The 16,231-nt window shown below is 51.1% G+C and overlaps 1 protein-coding gene across 2 annotated transcripts in view; it reads left to right on the top strand.

Annotated features, from left to right (window-relative positions):
- Positions 1 to 16,231, top strand: part of ECE1 (endothelin converting enzyme 1) — a 131,298-nt gene that overhangs the window by 91,903 nt on the left and 23,164 nt on the right. For both annotated transcript variants that reach the window (XM_053575591.1, XM_053575590.1), the window contains exons 6-10: positions 757 to 903; positions 2,472 to 2,537; positions 3,575 to 3,766; positions 10,498 to 10,640; positions 12,992 to 13,106. In XM_053575591.1, the coding sequence (XP_053431566.1) occupies positions 757 to 903; positions 2,472 to 2,537; positions 3,575 to 3,766; positions 10,498 to 10,640; positions 12,992 to 13,106 (663 nt within the window). The remainder of the gene's footprint in view (positions 1 to 756; positions 904 to 2,471; positions 2,538 to 3,574; positions 3,767 to 10,497; positions 10,641 to 12,991; positions 13,107 to 16,231) is intronic.

Here is a 16,231-nt window from a genome sequence, read left to right as displayed (position 1 = left end):
GCCTGGAGCAAACTCGGAGGGGCTGGACAGGCTTCCTGGTCCAGATGGAAGGTGGCTGTGTGTGTTTTCTGGCTGCCCTGTGCTTCCTGGAGAGTCTGCTCCCAGCCCCAGCTCCGGGAAAGTCGTATGGCAGAATTGGTGGCTGTGGGCACTGGGGACTGCACCAGTCCCTCCTCTCTGGACAGGCCCTGTGTACCCATATGTGCCAACCCAAGGAAGACCAGGAGATTTAAAAATAAATCCCAACCGGGGCGGTGCCCATGGCTCAGTGAGTAGGGCACTGGCCCCATATACTGAGGGTGGCAGGTTCGAACTCGGCCCCAGCCAAACTGCAACAATAACAACAACAACAAAAATACCAGCCTTGAGAGAGACTAAAGCTTATCTATCTTCTTAAACATCCCGAACCTTTTCTGCTACCATAGTCACAGTTGAATTTACGTGTGATAGGAATTACCTTCACATGATTCAGTGTCCTAAAAGTGAGCAGCGTACAGGGAAAAGCCACCTTCCCATTCCTACCCCACCCACCCAGGGAGCAGCCCCACATGGCTCCTGTCTGTGGCTCCTGTCTCTCTTGTCTTCAGCTCACGGGTCAGAAACCCTCCATGAAGACCAGCCCTTTGGTTTACTCTTGAGGCTCAGAGAGATCAGATGAGGTGTCAGGGTCACAAGCCAGGTCACCTGCAGAACTGGAGTCTACATCCCAGTCTCCCTGCCACCTTGTCATCTCCCTGCCACTCTCTCTCCCCACAGCTTGGGGGCTGGAACATCACAGGTCCCTGGGCTAAGGACAACTTCCAGGACACCCTGCAGGTGGTCACTGCCCACTATCGCACCTCGCCCTTCTTCTCTGTCTACGTCAGTGCCGACTCCAAAAACTCCAATAGCAATGTGATCCAGGTGAGCTGGCCAGAAACACGGGAGGAGGAAAGGGCACAGTCTCTTCCTGTTTTAATTGTAGCAAGTGCTGGATGGGAAGACCTACCCTGGGTGTGATAGAGGCCTCTGGCTTCTGAGCCTAGGTTATTCTGGAGGCCCCCATGGGTGAGATATTTATAGGCAAGAGACCAAGAAAGGGTAGGCTGCCGGCTGTGGGCACGTCGACATTGCACTGCAGAGTGTGGACCCCAAGAGTGATGTCAACTCCTTGGTACTATTAAAGCACTTTCTGGGTACCTCCCACCCACCTCAGAGCCAGCCCCATGCTGGGATTGGCACACACAGGGAAGCCCCAGCACTGGTCTGCCCCAACCTCAGATGCCAGCATGAGAAACCCAGCCAGGGGACCCTAAAAGCTGAGCTTCTAGCCTATCACTATTATCCACTCACTGTGTGACCTTAAGCAAGTGCCTCAACCTCTCTGAGCTGCAATTTCCTTCTCCATCAAATGAATATAATAACATCTGCCTTAGATGTGTCAGGGTGTGGCCATAGGCTCAGTGTGAGCTATCAGGAATGCCCGCCCCCCCTTGCAGGCTGTCTGCCAGCAGCATACTCTTTTTTTTTTTTTTTTTTGAGACACAGTCTCACTCTATCACGCTGGGTAGAGTATGTTGGATCATAGCTCTCAGGGACCTCGAACTCCTGGGCTTAAGGGATCCCCTTGCCTTAGCCTCCCGAGTAGCTGGGACTATAGGAGCCGGCCACAATGCCCGAATAGTTTTTCTATTTTTAGTGGAGATAGGGTCTTGCTTTTGCTCGGGCTGGTCTCAAACTCCGAAACTCAAGCAGTCACCCACCTTGGCCTCCCAGAGTTCTAGGATTATAGGCATGAGCCACCGTGCCCAGCTAGCCAGAACCATATTCTCAAATCCTCATTCCAGCTCTGAAGATTAGGTATTCTTTCTCTTATTTTCCTGATGAGAAACCTGAGGATCAGAAAGGTTAAGTCACTTAACCAAGGTACACAGCTTGTGAGCGGCTCTTAACCACTCAGGACATGCTCGGAGAAGCTTGAGACCAGGAGATGTCTCAAGAGAGATGGCTTTGGCAGCTCCCGTAACTCCATGGGTAGGACGCCGGCCACATACAGGCTGACAGGTTCGAACCCGGCCCGGGCCAGCTAAACAACAATGACAACTGCAACAAAAAAATAGCCAAGCGTTGTGGCAGGTGCTTGTAGTCCCAGCTACTAGGGAGACTGAGACAAGAGAATTGCTGAAGCCCAAGAGTTAGAGGTTGCTGTGAGCTGTGACGTCACAGCACTCTACCAAGGGCGACATGATGAGACTGTCTCAAAAAAACAAAAAAAAGAGAGAGATGGCTTTGCCCTATGCTTTCCAAATGGACAGGAAAGCATTGTCCCTTCCCTGGGGGTTGGGGGGAGGACATCAGTGACTTCAGCTCATGCTCCTGTTGGAACCTGAGCTGGTCCTCTGACGCCATGTGCCAGCATCCCCAGGGTGGGCAGAGGCTGTGCAGGGCACACCTGCACAACAGATGCTTCCCCTTACTCCCGCCTCCCTCAGGTGGACCAATCTGGCCTGGGCTTACCCTCAAGAGACTACTACCTGAACAAAACCGAAAATGAGAAGGTGAGTGTGCCTCTTCAGAGACATGGCTTCTGTCCCATCCCACCCCCTGAGGTGTTTATCTCCCCTGAGTGTTCAACCCCATTGCTCCTGTGCAGGTCTTTGAAGCCGTAGGAACCCAGAGATACCACTTACTCAGTGAGTGACAGGCAGTCCCTGGCAGGGAAGAGACACTGCTCAGCTGGCTATGTCACATTCAGGCATTAGGGACACAGGGGCAGGGGCCAAGTACCCTCTGTCTGTCTTCTACAGAGAGGCAGTAGTAACAGCCATTTGTGGGTCCTGCGCCTTTTGTATACATCACCTCTCACACTCCCTGTCACTCTGCACATCTTGAACTTCTCTGAATATCATTCACCCCATCTGTCAAATAGGTGTAAATTTTGCCCTTCCTTTTACAGAGCAGGGAATAAAGCTCAGAGTTACTAATTGACTTGCTCAAGGTGATGTAGCCGAACAAGCACGAGGCTGAGATTCTAATCCACGTCTGCATTCTGCAAAGCCTGCGCCCTTCCCTCCCTGCCTGCCTCTTAGGGAAGTCCCAGGGGCAAGCTTGCCTGAGGCTTGCTCATCTGCCCATTCATACTCCACCCACGGTATTGAGCAAGCACCCACTGAGTGCCTGATGCTAGGGAGATGGTGGTGGACAAGGTGGTCCATGTCCCATGGGGCTTAAGGCCTAGTAGCCGAGGCAGACAGACATTACTTAAGTAACTACCCACCAAATGCATAACAACAAACTGTGGTAAGGGAAAGGTGAACTAATTCTGATCTGGGAACTTGAGGATGGAGGGTAGTTCAAAAAGGGTGTGTTCAAGAACAGAAAGACAAGGCCAGAACAGCAGGGCCCAGCCCACCTGGGGACCTATGGAAGCCTTTGGGCTTTCTCCTGAGGGCTGTAGGGAACCATGAAAGGACACAGTGCTGAAATCATTCACCCAGTTATGCTTCCCACAGGCTCCCTGCATGTGATTCACCTACCCTTGCCCAGGGGGCAGCACATAGCAGCCACTAACCATTTGGGGGTGCTGGACCCACAGGTGCTGACCGGATACCTGAACTACATGGTCCAGCTGGGGAAGCTGCTGGGTGGCGGGGATGAGGATGCCATCCGGCCCCAGATGCAGCAGATCCTGGACTTTGAGACGGCGCTGGCCAACATCACCATCCCCCAGGAAAAGCGCCGGGACGAGGAGCTCATCTATCACAAAGTGACGGCAGCCGAGCTGCAGGTAACCTGAGCCCCCAGTGGCCACGGAGGCTCCCAGGCTTCAGACAGGCTGCTGGGCTGGGGGTTGTTTATTCTCACTTTGTCACATCCTTGAAGTAGCCCTATGAAGGAGGGATGGTTGTTATCCCCAATTCACAGATGGAAAAACTGAGGCTCAGAAAGGTTAAGTCACCTGCTGAAGGCCACACACTAGTAAGTGCCTCTTGCCCTGCTCCAGGCTGCTTCCCTATGATGGCATTTCCCTGTAGTCACAACAGCAGCTCACATTGGCAGGGCGTTTCTAGTCTCTCCAGCACCAAACAGGTGGAGCCTGGTCACAGTAAGCACTTAATAAATGTGAGGTGTGGGTTCTGTGTCTCTTTCCCCTTTGCTGAGCCAGGAGGGTAAGTGACATAGTCAAGGCTCGGAGGCTCTGGAGTGGCTGGACATAAGCCTCAGGATCAAGTCACTGGAGCTCTTGGCCACGTAACCTGGTGACATCCCGGCCAAGGTATGAGGGAGTCACACCTGCGCACTCTGTGACTGGGGCGACCCATCCAGGAACCCTGATGTCTGTTCTGCAGGTCAACCTCTGCCACAGGCTGCCCTCGGTGGCTGCTGGGCCTTGAGCGGGCTGCCTGCCGCCCCTTCTTCCCAGGGCATCAGGTATTGCTGTCCAGCCTTATCTTCAGAGCCAGGGGTCACAGGGAAATCTAGAGGGGCCTCTGCTGAGCTTCCTGTTTCTCGCCATCACCCAGTATGCTTGACCAGGCCTTGCCCACCCCTGGCCCGGGTGCCGCTTGTGTGCCAGGGCTCCAGCAAGGTGTCGTCCTCCCTCCCCCAGACTCACCAAGTCTGCCCATCCCTTCCTTCCTTCAGGAAGGACCTAGGTGCCTACCCTTCTCCCTCCCCAGCCCTCCATCTGAGAGGTATGTCTGGGGGCCACTTTGGAGCCTTGGGGTTTTTGGGTTTTTTTGAGACAGGGTCTTATTTTGTTGCCCAAGCTACTACAGTGCTGTGGCCTTGGCCTAACTCACAGCAACTTCAGACTCCTGGGCTCAAGTGATCCTCTTCCCTCAGTCTCCTGAGTAGCTGGGACTATAGACACCCACCATAAAGCCTACCTAATTTTTCTATTTTTAGTAGAGACAGGCTCTCATTCTTGCTCAGGCTGGTCTTGAACTCCTAACCTCAAGCAGCCCTCCTGTGTTGGCCTGTAGGATTACAGGTGTGAGTCACCCAGCTTGGCCAGGCTTTGTTCCAGCTAGGAAACAACCCCAGTCTAACTGATAAGAGCTTTCAGCAAAAACAGCAGGCGGGGGGGGGGGGCAGCGGGAAGGCGAGTCTAATGGGTGAGCACCAGCCAAGCCATGGGTGTCCTGGGTGAGGGTACAACCCATGTAAGAGCCTTGGGTGAGGGCAAGAGAGCCTGACCCCCAGCTGGCACCAGCTGCCCATTAGGTCCCAGAGAAGCCGGTGCCAGGGCCAGTGGTACCAAGTGGGCTGCAATGGAGATGAGCAGCTGGCGTCAGGCACCATCTGGCACTGTTTTTCTGCTCTAGGCCAGGAGGTTGAGGGAGATGCTGTTTGTGCGTGTTATTAGGTTTGCTCCAGCTGCCCGGCCTGAGAGGGGCCCCCAGCACCTCGGCCCCCCACAGTGGCCATGATGCCAAGAGTGGCAGAGAAGGCACAGTAGCCTTGAGCCACTCTGGGCTGCCAGATTCTCCCCCACACATCCTATCACCATTGCTTTTGTCCCCTTCTTCCAACGAGGAAGAAGGGAGGAGGCCTTCCCTCCCTCCCAGCTGTACGCTGCCAGGGCAGGAAGAATCCAGCAAGAACAATAGCCATAAGCTGTGTGGGCTCAGGGCTGAGAATCAGAGGTAGCCCCAGCCCATTTCACCATGACCTGAGTGGCCTTCGACAAGTTACTTAACTCACCCTTGGGAGCCTCGGTTTCCTTCTTTGTAAAATGGGCTTTGCTCATTCACTCACACCTGCTGCTTGCCATAACACAGAGACAAATGAGATGCAGCCCCTGTCCTTACGAGGGACAGTGGTTCTTTAAGTCACAGTGTCCCTTGAGTACAGGTCAAAAACTATGGACTTTCGCCCAGAAGAAATGGGCATATAGGGCAGCGCCCATAGCTCAGTGGGTAGGGTGCCAGCCTCAGCCACGTACACTGAAGCTGATGAGTTTGAACTCGGCCTGGGCAAGCTAAAAAAACAATGACAACTGCAAAAACAACAAAAATAGCCGGACGTTGTGGCGGGTGCCTGTAGTCCCGGCTACTTGGGAGGCTGAGGCAAGAGAATCGCTTAAGCCCAAGAGTTTGAAGTTGCTGTGAGCTGTGACACCACAGCACTCTACTGAGGGTCACAGCTTGAGACTCTGTCTAAAAAAAAGAAAAGAAAGAAAGAAAGAAAGGGAGGGAGGGAGGAAGGAAAGAAAGAAACAAGCGGCGCCTGTGGCTCAGCCGGTAAGGCGCCGGCCCCATATACCGAGGGTGGCGGGTTCAAACCCGGCCCCGGCTGAACTGCAACCAAAAAATAGCCGGGCGTTGTGGCGGGCGCCTGTAGTCCCAGCTGCTCGGGAGGCTGAGGCAAGAGAATCGCATAAGCCCAAGAGTTAGAGGTTGCTGTGAGCCATGTGACGTCATGGCACGCTACCCAAGGTTGGTACAGTGAGTCTGTCTCTACAAAAAAAAAAAAAAAGTCTTGGACACCCCGACCCCCACGCCCGCACCGAAGTCTGGTGTCCTCAGTAGGAATCTCTGCCTGGCCAAGCCACTAGGTTGCAGAAGGATAAGTTGGGGCAAAAGATGAGAATGGTTTCATTCTATAAGCTCATGTGCACAATGCAAGCATAACATATTATTATCATTCCTTTGTGATTGGCAATGTCACCAGGTCCCCAGCATTAAACCAATTTGATTCATTCCACCCTGGGACAGAGAATTTCTTGTCCCCTGGTATCTGGACATTTGGGGTATTTTTCCCATACTCCAAGTGACTCAGGGATAGGTGGTCCAGGTTGCACAGTGTGGTTCTAGGCTAGCCCTGCTGAAGCACAGAATGGTTCCAGACTAAACCCCAGCAGAGTCCGAATTCACAGCCACCAATCAGACATTCTTCTGTCACTTCTCTGTGGTCATGAGGGCCTCCCATTCCTTTCTAGGACCCCTCACACCAGCTGCTGTTTGGGACTGAGCCCCAGCCTCTGCTCTGGTTTCTCCAGCTGAGACAAAGCCCAGAAGCAGCATCCTCTTCTCTCCCACTTTTCAAACCTGCTTGCCTTGGCTGGGTTGTGACCAGTGTCCCCCTTGGTTGCAGGTGTGGAAAATGGAGCTCATCAGTGTGCCCCAGAGGGCGTGCATCATAAGAGGAATGTCCTAGTCAATTAAATTGGGTCTGGGCACATGTGTTTAAAAGTTAGGAGTTTAGGGGTGTGGCGCCTGTGGCTCAAGGAGTAGGGTGCCGGACCCATATCCTGGAGGTGGTGGGTTCAAATCCGGCCTCAGCCAAAAAAACTAAAAGTTAGGAGTTCAGGGATTAAAAGTGTAAATATGCTGGTGTTCAACACCCGTCTCCTCATCTCAGAGTTGTGAGAATTTCCCCACACAGACACTTGCTATCCCTAAAGGAACAGCAGAGGGATTTCTCACCATCTGATATCTGCAGTTCAGGAAGCTCTCATTCATCCTGTAAACAATTTTATAAACGTATTGATTTTCCTGGATTCTTTGTGTGCAAGACAGGTGGCTCTCATTGTGGAGCCCTATTTGAAGGTCTGAGAGCACATCTCCAAATTGTATAGGCACAAAATGTTAAAGATCAGCCCCAGAGATTGCCTGGCGGAGGGTCTCCTGCCAGGAGAGGGCAGAGAAGACAAGCTGGGGGAAAGGAAACTCAGGGTTATGGAGCAGGCACGTCCAAAGGGCACAGAGCAGTCGACTCTGGGAGGCCAGATTGTTGTCCCCATTTCAGAGAAAGGTAGAAGATGACTCGTGGCTGCTGGACTCTGATCCAGTCCTGCTCAACCCCAGCCCAGGGCTCTTCCCTGCTCATCTGGCTGCAGGCAGGCAGGGATGTGTTAGAGCCCACCATTTCCTTAGTCTATAGTGTACATTTGTTCCCAGCTCTGCAGGTAGTTTGCAGTCAGTCACGGTGAAAAATATTTATCCGTAAACTGTGAGCTAGCTTTAACCCTTTGCCAGCACACTGCTGCCTTCGGGACCTGCCTTCCTCACAGCCTTCCCTGTCCTGTGCGGCCCTTGTTGCCTAGTGGCTGAGCTGCCCTTTTAAACCCAGAGAGAAAAGGAAACCTGGATTTTAGACTTGCACAATCACTGGTTAATTGTGTGACCCCAGAACAGTCACCTTATGTCATTTGCAAATTGTGTCTGTTAAATGGGGAGTTTTGATGACTGCCTCTCTCCTTGGGGACATCATAGGTATTTATGAACAGGTTATAGATGGATCTTACATTACAGGTTAATTTTACATTATGAATTGATTTTCCCATATGAAGACAATGTACAAGGCATCCCTGACTTCCTTTATCTGTCTTGCATCTTGCCCACTTTCAGTGGAATGGGGCCATGGCCAGTCTTGGGAGACCTTGAGCAAGGATTGTAGTGGCCAACATCGATGAATTGCTTGCTAACTGCTAGACATACCCAACTAAGTGATTGACACAGACAGGCATGGTTGCCATAGCACAGAATATATAGGCCTGAGAAAACCTTGCATTCTGTAAAAATGACACACTAAAAATAACAGGACATGTGAGAAAAGTAGGACAAGAGCAAACCATTCAAAAGTTATGCAACTCAGCTTGAGAGCATAATGCAACGGACAGATTCTGAGTGATTCCACTTAACACGAGGTGCCAGACTAGTCAAATTCATAGACGCGGAAAGTAGAAGTAGTTTCCAGGGGCAGGGTGGGAGGCTGTGGGAATTTATTGTTTAATGGGTATAGAGTTTCTGTTTTGTAAGATGAAATCTGTGGATGGATGGCAGTGATGGTAGGGCAATGATGTGAGCAAACTTATGCCCCTGAACTCTACTCCTGAAAATGGTTAAGATGGTAAATTTTACATTACATGTATTTACTACAATTTTCTTTTTAAGTTGTGTGACTTAATAATCAGAACCCTAACAAAGCAATAACTGGAGCCTTGAGAGGTAGCTCAGCATGGCTGGAGGCTGCCTTAAGGGAGGTGCTGGCCAGGGACACCAAGGAACTGCAGACAGGCAGGGAGCTCTGAGCCACAGGCCAGCGGGGAAACCAACCTGCTGGGGCCTGAGAGTTAAGCAGAGCTGGAGGGGCCTCTGCAGGGGCACAGCCCAGGTCAGGTGCTCATTTTCAATCATTTTAAAGTAGAGCTGAAGGCAGGGTGTGGTGGCTCACGCTTGTATTCCTAGCAGTCGGGGAGGCCGACGTGGGTGGATTGCTTGAGCTCAGGAGTTTGAGACCAGCCTGAGCCAGAGTGAGACCCTGTCTCTACTAAAAATAAAAAAATTAGCTGGGGGTGGCACCTGTTGCTTAGTGGGTAGGGTGCCAGCCCCGTATACTAAGGATGGTGGGTTCGAACCCAGTCCTGGCCAAACTGCAACAAAAATATAGCCAGGCGTTGTGGCAGGTGCCTGTAGTCCCAGGTACTTGGGAGGCTGAGGCTAGAGAATCGCCTGAGCCCAGGAGTAGGAGGTTGCTGTGAGCTGTGTGATGCCACGGTCTCTACCGAGGGCGATAAAGTGAGACTCTGTCTCTACAAAAAATAAAAATATTAGCCAGGCGTTGTGGCGGGTGCCTGTACTCCCAGCTACTCAGGAGGCTGAGGCAAAGGGATTGCCTGAGCCCAAGAGTTTGAGGTTGCTGCGAGGTATGACACCATGGCACTCTACCCAGGGTGACAAAGTGAGACTCTGTCTCAAAAAAACAAAAAATTAAAGTAGAGCTGAGCAGCCTTCTGGTGCATCAGCCGAGCTGAGGGCTTTCCCTTCCTTGCTGAAGGTTAGCATTTGACTCTTGCCTTTCCAGGTCCCATGCCCGAGAAACATCACTTACAGACCAACACAGTCTGCACACATACTACCATTATCCCTCAACTTACCAAACGCAGAGAAGCTGATTGATGTCGCAGAGGCCCTTGTTGAATAGAATAGATGGCATTAGCTTATTTGATGCTCACAGGAGCCCCATGAAGCAGGCTCTGTTTTCAGATGAGAGAGGGAGGCACAGAAGGGCTCATTAAGTTACTCAAGGTTACACAGCTAGACTAAGTAAGAGCTAGAAGCAGAGCAGCTTGGCTCCAGATTCTACATGCCTAACTGTTTTAGGCCTATCCGAAGCTCAGTCTCTTCATTGGTAAAGTGGGGATAATATTACTGACCGCTTAGGCTCTGATGAGGACCAAGTGGCATACTATTACTGAGTCATTGGCAATGGCTCCTGACACACAGGAGGCGGGGCTCATGAATGACAGCTGCTGTTACATCTGCTCTTATTCTATCCTAGTTCCATTTCAAGGTAAATTTTGATGTTGGGCTCCTTAGAAGTCTACCTATAGCATCATTAGCAAAGTCGCCAGCCCCTGTTTGACCGTCTGCCCAGGCTGTCAGGCCGCACCAAGTTCTTTCCTTTGCCAAAGAGCAGAAGGTGCCATGACACCTTCTGCAGACTGCCCTGGAGACCCGGGCCCCAAGGAGATGTAGTCCACCGGTGTCACTTTGTCCTCTTCCCTTATAGACCTTGGCACCTGCCATCAACTGGTTGCCCTTTCTCAACACCATCTTCTACCCTGTGGAGATCAATGAATCTGAGCCTATTGTGGTCTACGACAAAGAATACCTTGAGCAGGTCTCTACTCTCATCAACAACACTGACAAATGGTAAGGGAGGCCTGGCAGCCTGGGACGTGACTCTCACAGGGAGCCGCCTTCTCAGGCAGGATGGGCACGGGCAGAGGATGACAAACTGACTCAGGAAAATGGGTCTGGGGGTGGGCTTTTATGAGGGGCATCCTGGTTACAGGCAGAGGTTCAAATCCTAGCTCCTTACCCTACCAGCTTTGTGGCCCTGGGCAAATTTCTTACCCTTTCTTAGGTTCATTTTCCTAGTCCGTAAAATGGGGATACAAATAGCATCATCACACAGGAGTGCTGTGAGAAACAAGTAAAATAATCGGTGTGCAGCTTGGTGCCTGTAGCTCGGCGGCTAGGGTGCCAGCCACATGCACCAGAGCTGGCAGGTTTGAACTCGGCCCGGGCCTGCCAAACAACAATGACAAGTACATCCAAAATATAGCCAGGCATTGTGGCAGGCGCCTGTAGTCCCAGCTACTTTGGAGGCTGAGGCAAGAGAATCGCTTAAGCCCAAGAGTTGGAGGTTGCTGTGAGCTGTGATGCCACAGCACTCTACCAAGGGAGACATAGTAAGACTCTGTCTCAAAAAAAAAAAAAAAAAACCCAAGGGAAAAAAAAGAAATAATCAGTATGAGGGGTTTTAATACAGTGCCTGACACTTAATAGGACTCAGTGAATGGTAGCTGCTATTTTTAGTTAAAATTTATTATAAGGCCAGGCATAGTGTGGCTCATGCCTATAATCCCAGCACTCTGGGAGGCCGAGACAGATGGACTGCCTGAGTTCAGAAGTTTGAGACCAGCCTGAGTTAGAGCAAGACCCTGTCTCTATAAATAGCCAGGTGTTGTGGTAGGTACCTGTAGTCCCAGCTATTTGGGAGGCTGAGGCAAGGGGATCACTTGAGCCTAAGAGTTTGAAGTTGCTGTGAGCTGTGACGCCACGGCATTCTATCAAGGGCACCAAAGTGAGATTCTATCTCTAATAATAATAATAAATAGGGTGGCACTTGTGGCTCAGTGAGTAGGGCACCAGCCCCATATACCGAGGGTGGCGGTATAGTCCCAGCTACTCGGGAGGCTGAGGCAAGTGTACTGCCTAAGCCCAAGAGTTTGAGGTTGCTGTGAGCTATGACGCCACAGCACTCTACTGAGGGCAACAAAGTAAGACTCTGTCTAAAAAAAAAAAAAAAGTATTTATTTTTCAATTTTAAAGAGTTGTAGAAAGAACAACTTTCTACAGAACGTTCGAAAGAACAGAAAATAATTTCAATGACCTAAAACACTACTCTGTGTGTGTGTGCATTTATAGAAAGAGAAAGCACTAGAAAAAGAGATGGGTTTTCAAATACATGGCTCTTTTTTTTTGCACTTTTTGGCTGGGGCTGGATTTGAACCCACCACCTCCAGCATATGGGGCCAGCGCCCTACCCCTTTGAGCCACAGGCGGCACCCTACATGGCTCTTTTTTTACTCCATCATTTGTACCTAGAGGTACAGTCCGCTTTTCCTTTGCCCTTTACCATGAACGTTTTCCCTGTGTCATCCTAAACCCGTGCAGACATCATTTTTCATGGTTGCATAGTGCTCCGTCATACATAAATACAATCCTTTACTTACCCCTTCTCTTGTCAAACATCTGGGTTGATTTCTGATTGGAGGCTAGATGTTTGCTATAGTGAACCTCTTTGTGCTAAGGTGATGTCTTTGAAACAGTGGCTACAGCCACAGATAGGTGCCCTGTGCCCTGGGGAAGGGTAGTGGGAGCTGTCATCGTGGAAACCTTGGCCTGGCTGGCCCCTGCCCCTCCCCTGCCCTCTGTCTGGCCTTCTTGTGGGAAAATGGCAGCCTGTTTCCCACCCTAGCCCTGTAGCAGACACCATGGGGGGGAGCCTCCGTACTGGGGCTTCACAGCTGCCAGACACAGAGCAGTTAGGCAACAAGGATTTATTGAGCACCTATGGTATACACCTGCTTGTACCAGGCACTGAGGGGTGTTTTGTTCCATGTGCTTAGAGCAGGGGTCTTCACACTGCAGCCCGCAGTCCACATGAGGCGGTGTGATTCTATTTGTTCCCGTTTTGTTTTTTTACTTCAAAATAAGATATGTGCAGTGTGCCTAGGAATTTGTTCATAGTTTGTTTTTTTTTTTAAACTATAGTCCGGCCCTCCAATGGTCTGAGGGACAGTGAACTGGCCCCCTGTTTAAAAAGTTTGAGGACCCCTGGCTTAGAGAGTGGCAACCAGGTCAAAAACCCAGGCTGGGAAGGAGCCTGAGATCAGAGGCAGCATTTGAGAGCCCCCTAGGGGCTAGCAGGGGAAGTGCTATGATGCGTCCTGCTGGGGGCATCTCCTAGCAGCTCTGGTCTCCTTTCGCTCCAGCCTGCTGAACAGCTACATGATCTGGAACCTGGTGCGGAAAACAAGTTCCTTCCTGGATCAGCGCTTTCAGGATGCTGATGAGAAGTTCATGGAAGTCATGTACGGGACCAAGAAGGTGAGCCTGTTACCATGCATCCCCGTACACATGCTGAGCACCTGCTGTGTACTAGGCTCACAGCACCTGCCCAGGGCATAGAACACATGAGGAAGATAGAACATAGGAAGAGAATGAAGACAGCCTCAAAGGGCCTACCCGGTATCTGTGGGAGCCCAGGAAGGGACCTGCGCCAGCTGGGGGTGGACAGAAGCTTCTGGAAAGAGAGGATTATGCCAAGTCAGGGGTAGAGAGGGGTCTTAGCTACTTACCAAAAGGTAGCTTCTATTCTTTCCCCTCTAACTCTTTCTTGGTGGTGATGATGAATGCCCTCCGTGAGTAACTCGTGTGAGATGGGTGCTGTTATCATCCCCCTTTGCCCAGCGCAGCCCCGAGAGCACTACTTCCAAAAGATAAAACTCATAGAACAGAATCTGTTTCATGGTAAGTTCTATGTGAGTGTTTGCTGTTACTGTTATCCTCCGTGGTCTGCAAGAAGCTAGGCCTTGGGCTTTGTGGGGGAGCAAAAGTCCCAGGCCCCAGGCCCAGTGTGCTCCCTCTAACTTTAAATGGCCCACAAGGACCCCTATGGGTTTATTCTTCCAGAGGTTTTGGGGCTCTTCCTGGCCCTCCCCCAGGGGAACCTGCCCCAGTGGAAAGCTCTATAGCCACTTCTGCCTTCTCCCCAAGGTTACACCTTGAATTCCTGCAGCTGTGTGCCAGCTCTGAGCCCACTATGGGATACTGAGATGGGTGAGAGGAAGTCTGTGCCCCAGGAGCAACACCTGCTGAGAAAAGTGATGGGAGCTAATTAGCTCTCCCAAGTGCTAAAGGGATGCTCCAAGCCTGGCCCCAGCAATAAAGACTGAGGTGCCAGCTCGCCCCACATACCCTGCCTCCACCCAAATAGCAGCTAGCAAGACCCCAAATGGGTTCCCCACATCCCCCCTCACAGTCCAGTGGAGTTGGGGAGCCAGATGGGATTAGCAAAGGATGGCAGGATGTAGGTTCCTGCTCTGGCCCAGAGTTCATCCTAGAAAGAGTTCTTTTCTCTACCATGTCCACGTACAACCACCTCTGGCAGGAAGGGATTGCAGTAGAGTGTGGCTGGGAATAAGCCCTGGCCATAGGAACTTATAAGGGCACCACCACACCTTGGCCATGAGACCCACACTGCCCTATGGAAGACAGGGGAGAAGCAGTAGGTTTGCTGCCCTGCCAGGCAACCCACCTTCCTGCTCCAGCTGCACCCTACCTTGGACTGGCCCTGGGTCACAGATGCGGTCAGAATCAGGATTCCATTCCCTACAGTACTTGGCCTTCCAGGAGCCAAGTGGGCTCAGATCTGGGCACACAGTGGCAGGAATTCAATGCATAACCATGGGAAGTGTCTATCTGACCAGCACCCGGGGTGATGGCTGCAGAGATGGCTACACATGGGGAGTGAGCATTACATAGGATAGGGCCCGGCATAGGGTGAACCCTCACTAAGTATTCGCTACTATTACTGCCATCGATATTGTTACTGCCTGCCTGTCTCTCCCATTGGATGTTCTGGGCATCTCAATTGAGTCCCTTAAATAGAGGCTCACAGTTGATTCATCTATAGATTCCAAAGACCTAGCATGATCAGGGCGAGGAGGAACTTCTCAGAGAACGCTTATGCGTGAATGAATGGATTTATCCAAAGACTGTCCTGAGAAGACAATGTGTAAGAATGTGTTTCGGGAATCACAGCCTGAACCCTCCCTGGAGCCTCGAAGTTAAAAGTCCTGCCCTCGGGCGGTGCCTGTGGCTCAGTGAGCAGGGCACCGGCCCCATATACCGAGGGTGGCGGGTTCAAATCCAGCCCTGGCCAAACTGCAACAAAAAAAAGCCGGGTGTTGTGGCGGGCACCTGTAGTCCCAGCTACTCGGGAGGCTGAGGCAGGAGAATCACCTAAGCCCAGGAGTTGGAGGTTGCTGTGAGCTGTGTGACGCCATGGCACTCTACCTAGGGCAATAAAGTGAAACTGTGTCTCTACAAAAAAAAAAAAGAGAGGCGGAGCAAGATGGCAGCCGAGTAACAGCTTCCTTGCATCTGGGCACCGTGAGTCTGGGGAGATAGGACTCCAGGCGTCTCTGGCTGGTGGGAACTGCCTATCACCACTCCTATGAGGATACAGGGAGTCAGGGAGAGACTTCTGGACCCCAAGAGGAGGACTAAATCCGTGGAAAACCGGCAAGTGGTCGCGTGTGTTCAATCCGTCTAAACCCGCCCACAACTGTAAGTTCAGTAGCAGCGAGACTGCAAACCAGAAAGGCCTTACCTGTGAACTGTTTTGATGTCCTTGGACTTGGCACTGAGTTGAACTGCCTTGGGGAAGGCCTGAGCGGGAGTGCGAGAACTTTGGCTGTTGTCTAGGGCCCCAGTCTGAGCCGCTGAGCCAGACGGAGCTAATAGTGTTTGGCGGTGGGTCACACGGATCCATTGTCAGCGATCTGCCCCGGCAAGCTCCGCCCTCAGGGTCGCAGAGCTAGAAACGGGTGGGAGCTGGTAACCCAGCAACCAAGTAGCCTAAGGGTGGGGTCTGAGCCGCCTTGCAGCCCTAACCCTCAGGGGCAGAGTGAGACCGGTTTTGGCACACTGAGTAAGTGGATAGCCACTTCAGCAGCGATTCTAGCAAGAAAGCTGGGAAAGCTTCTGCTCAACAAGTTTACAAGTTCGAAGTGCCTTTTAAGTAGGCTGAAGAGAGATTCAGGGTGTCTACCTGCTGGGGTTTGAGTAATCAGCAGCCTCCAGTCGTATCTGAACTGTGACTAACATCTCATACCCCAGAAGACCACGTGTTGCCCAGACAATATTCAATAACATATACAAACTGCTTTGTTTTTGGTTGTGTATTTTTTTCTTTCTTTTTTTGCTTGGTTGTTTTTTTTGTTTGTTTATTTTGACGTTGCTGATATTCTTTTGTTTTTTTAATTTCAATCTTTTCCACACAGATCCCTTTTTCTTTCTCAATTTTCCTAGTTTAATTATAATTTCCCATTGCTGCTTTTTTTAATAACTTCAACTTCATTTTTGCTAGTGTTTCTACCGATATAATTTGGTTTTTCACCCAATTTTATCCCTGTAAAGTTTTCTGTTTGCTTCTTTTGGTTTGATTT

This window comes from Nycticebus coucang, chromosome 22, assembly GCF_027406575.1.
Source record: "Nycticebus coucang isolate mNycCou1 chromosome 22, mNycCou1.pri, whole genome shotgun sequence".
Classification (NCBI taxonomy): Eukaryota; Metazoa; Chordata; class Mammalia; order Primates; family Lorisidae; genus Nycticebus; species Nycticebus coucang.
Note: the sequence above shows the minus strand (reverse complement) of the source record. Positions and strands in the feature narration are given on the sequence as shown.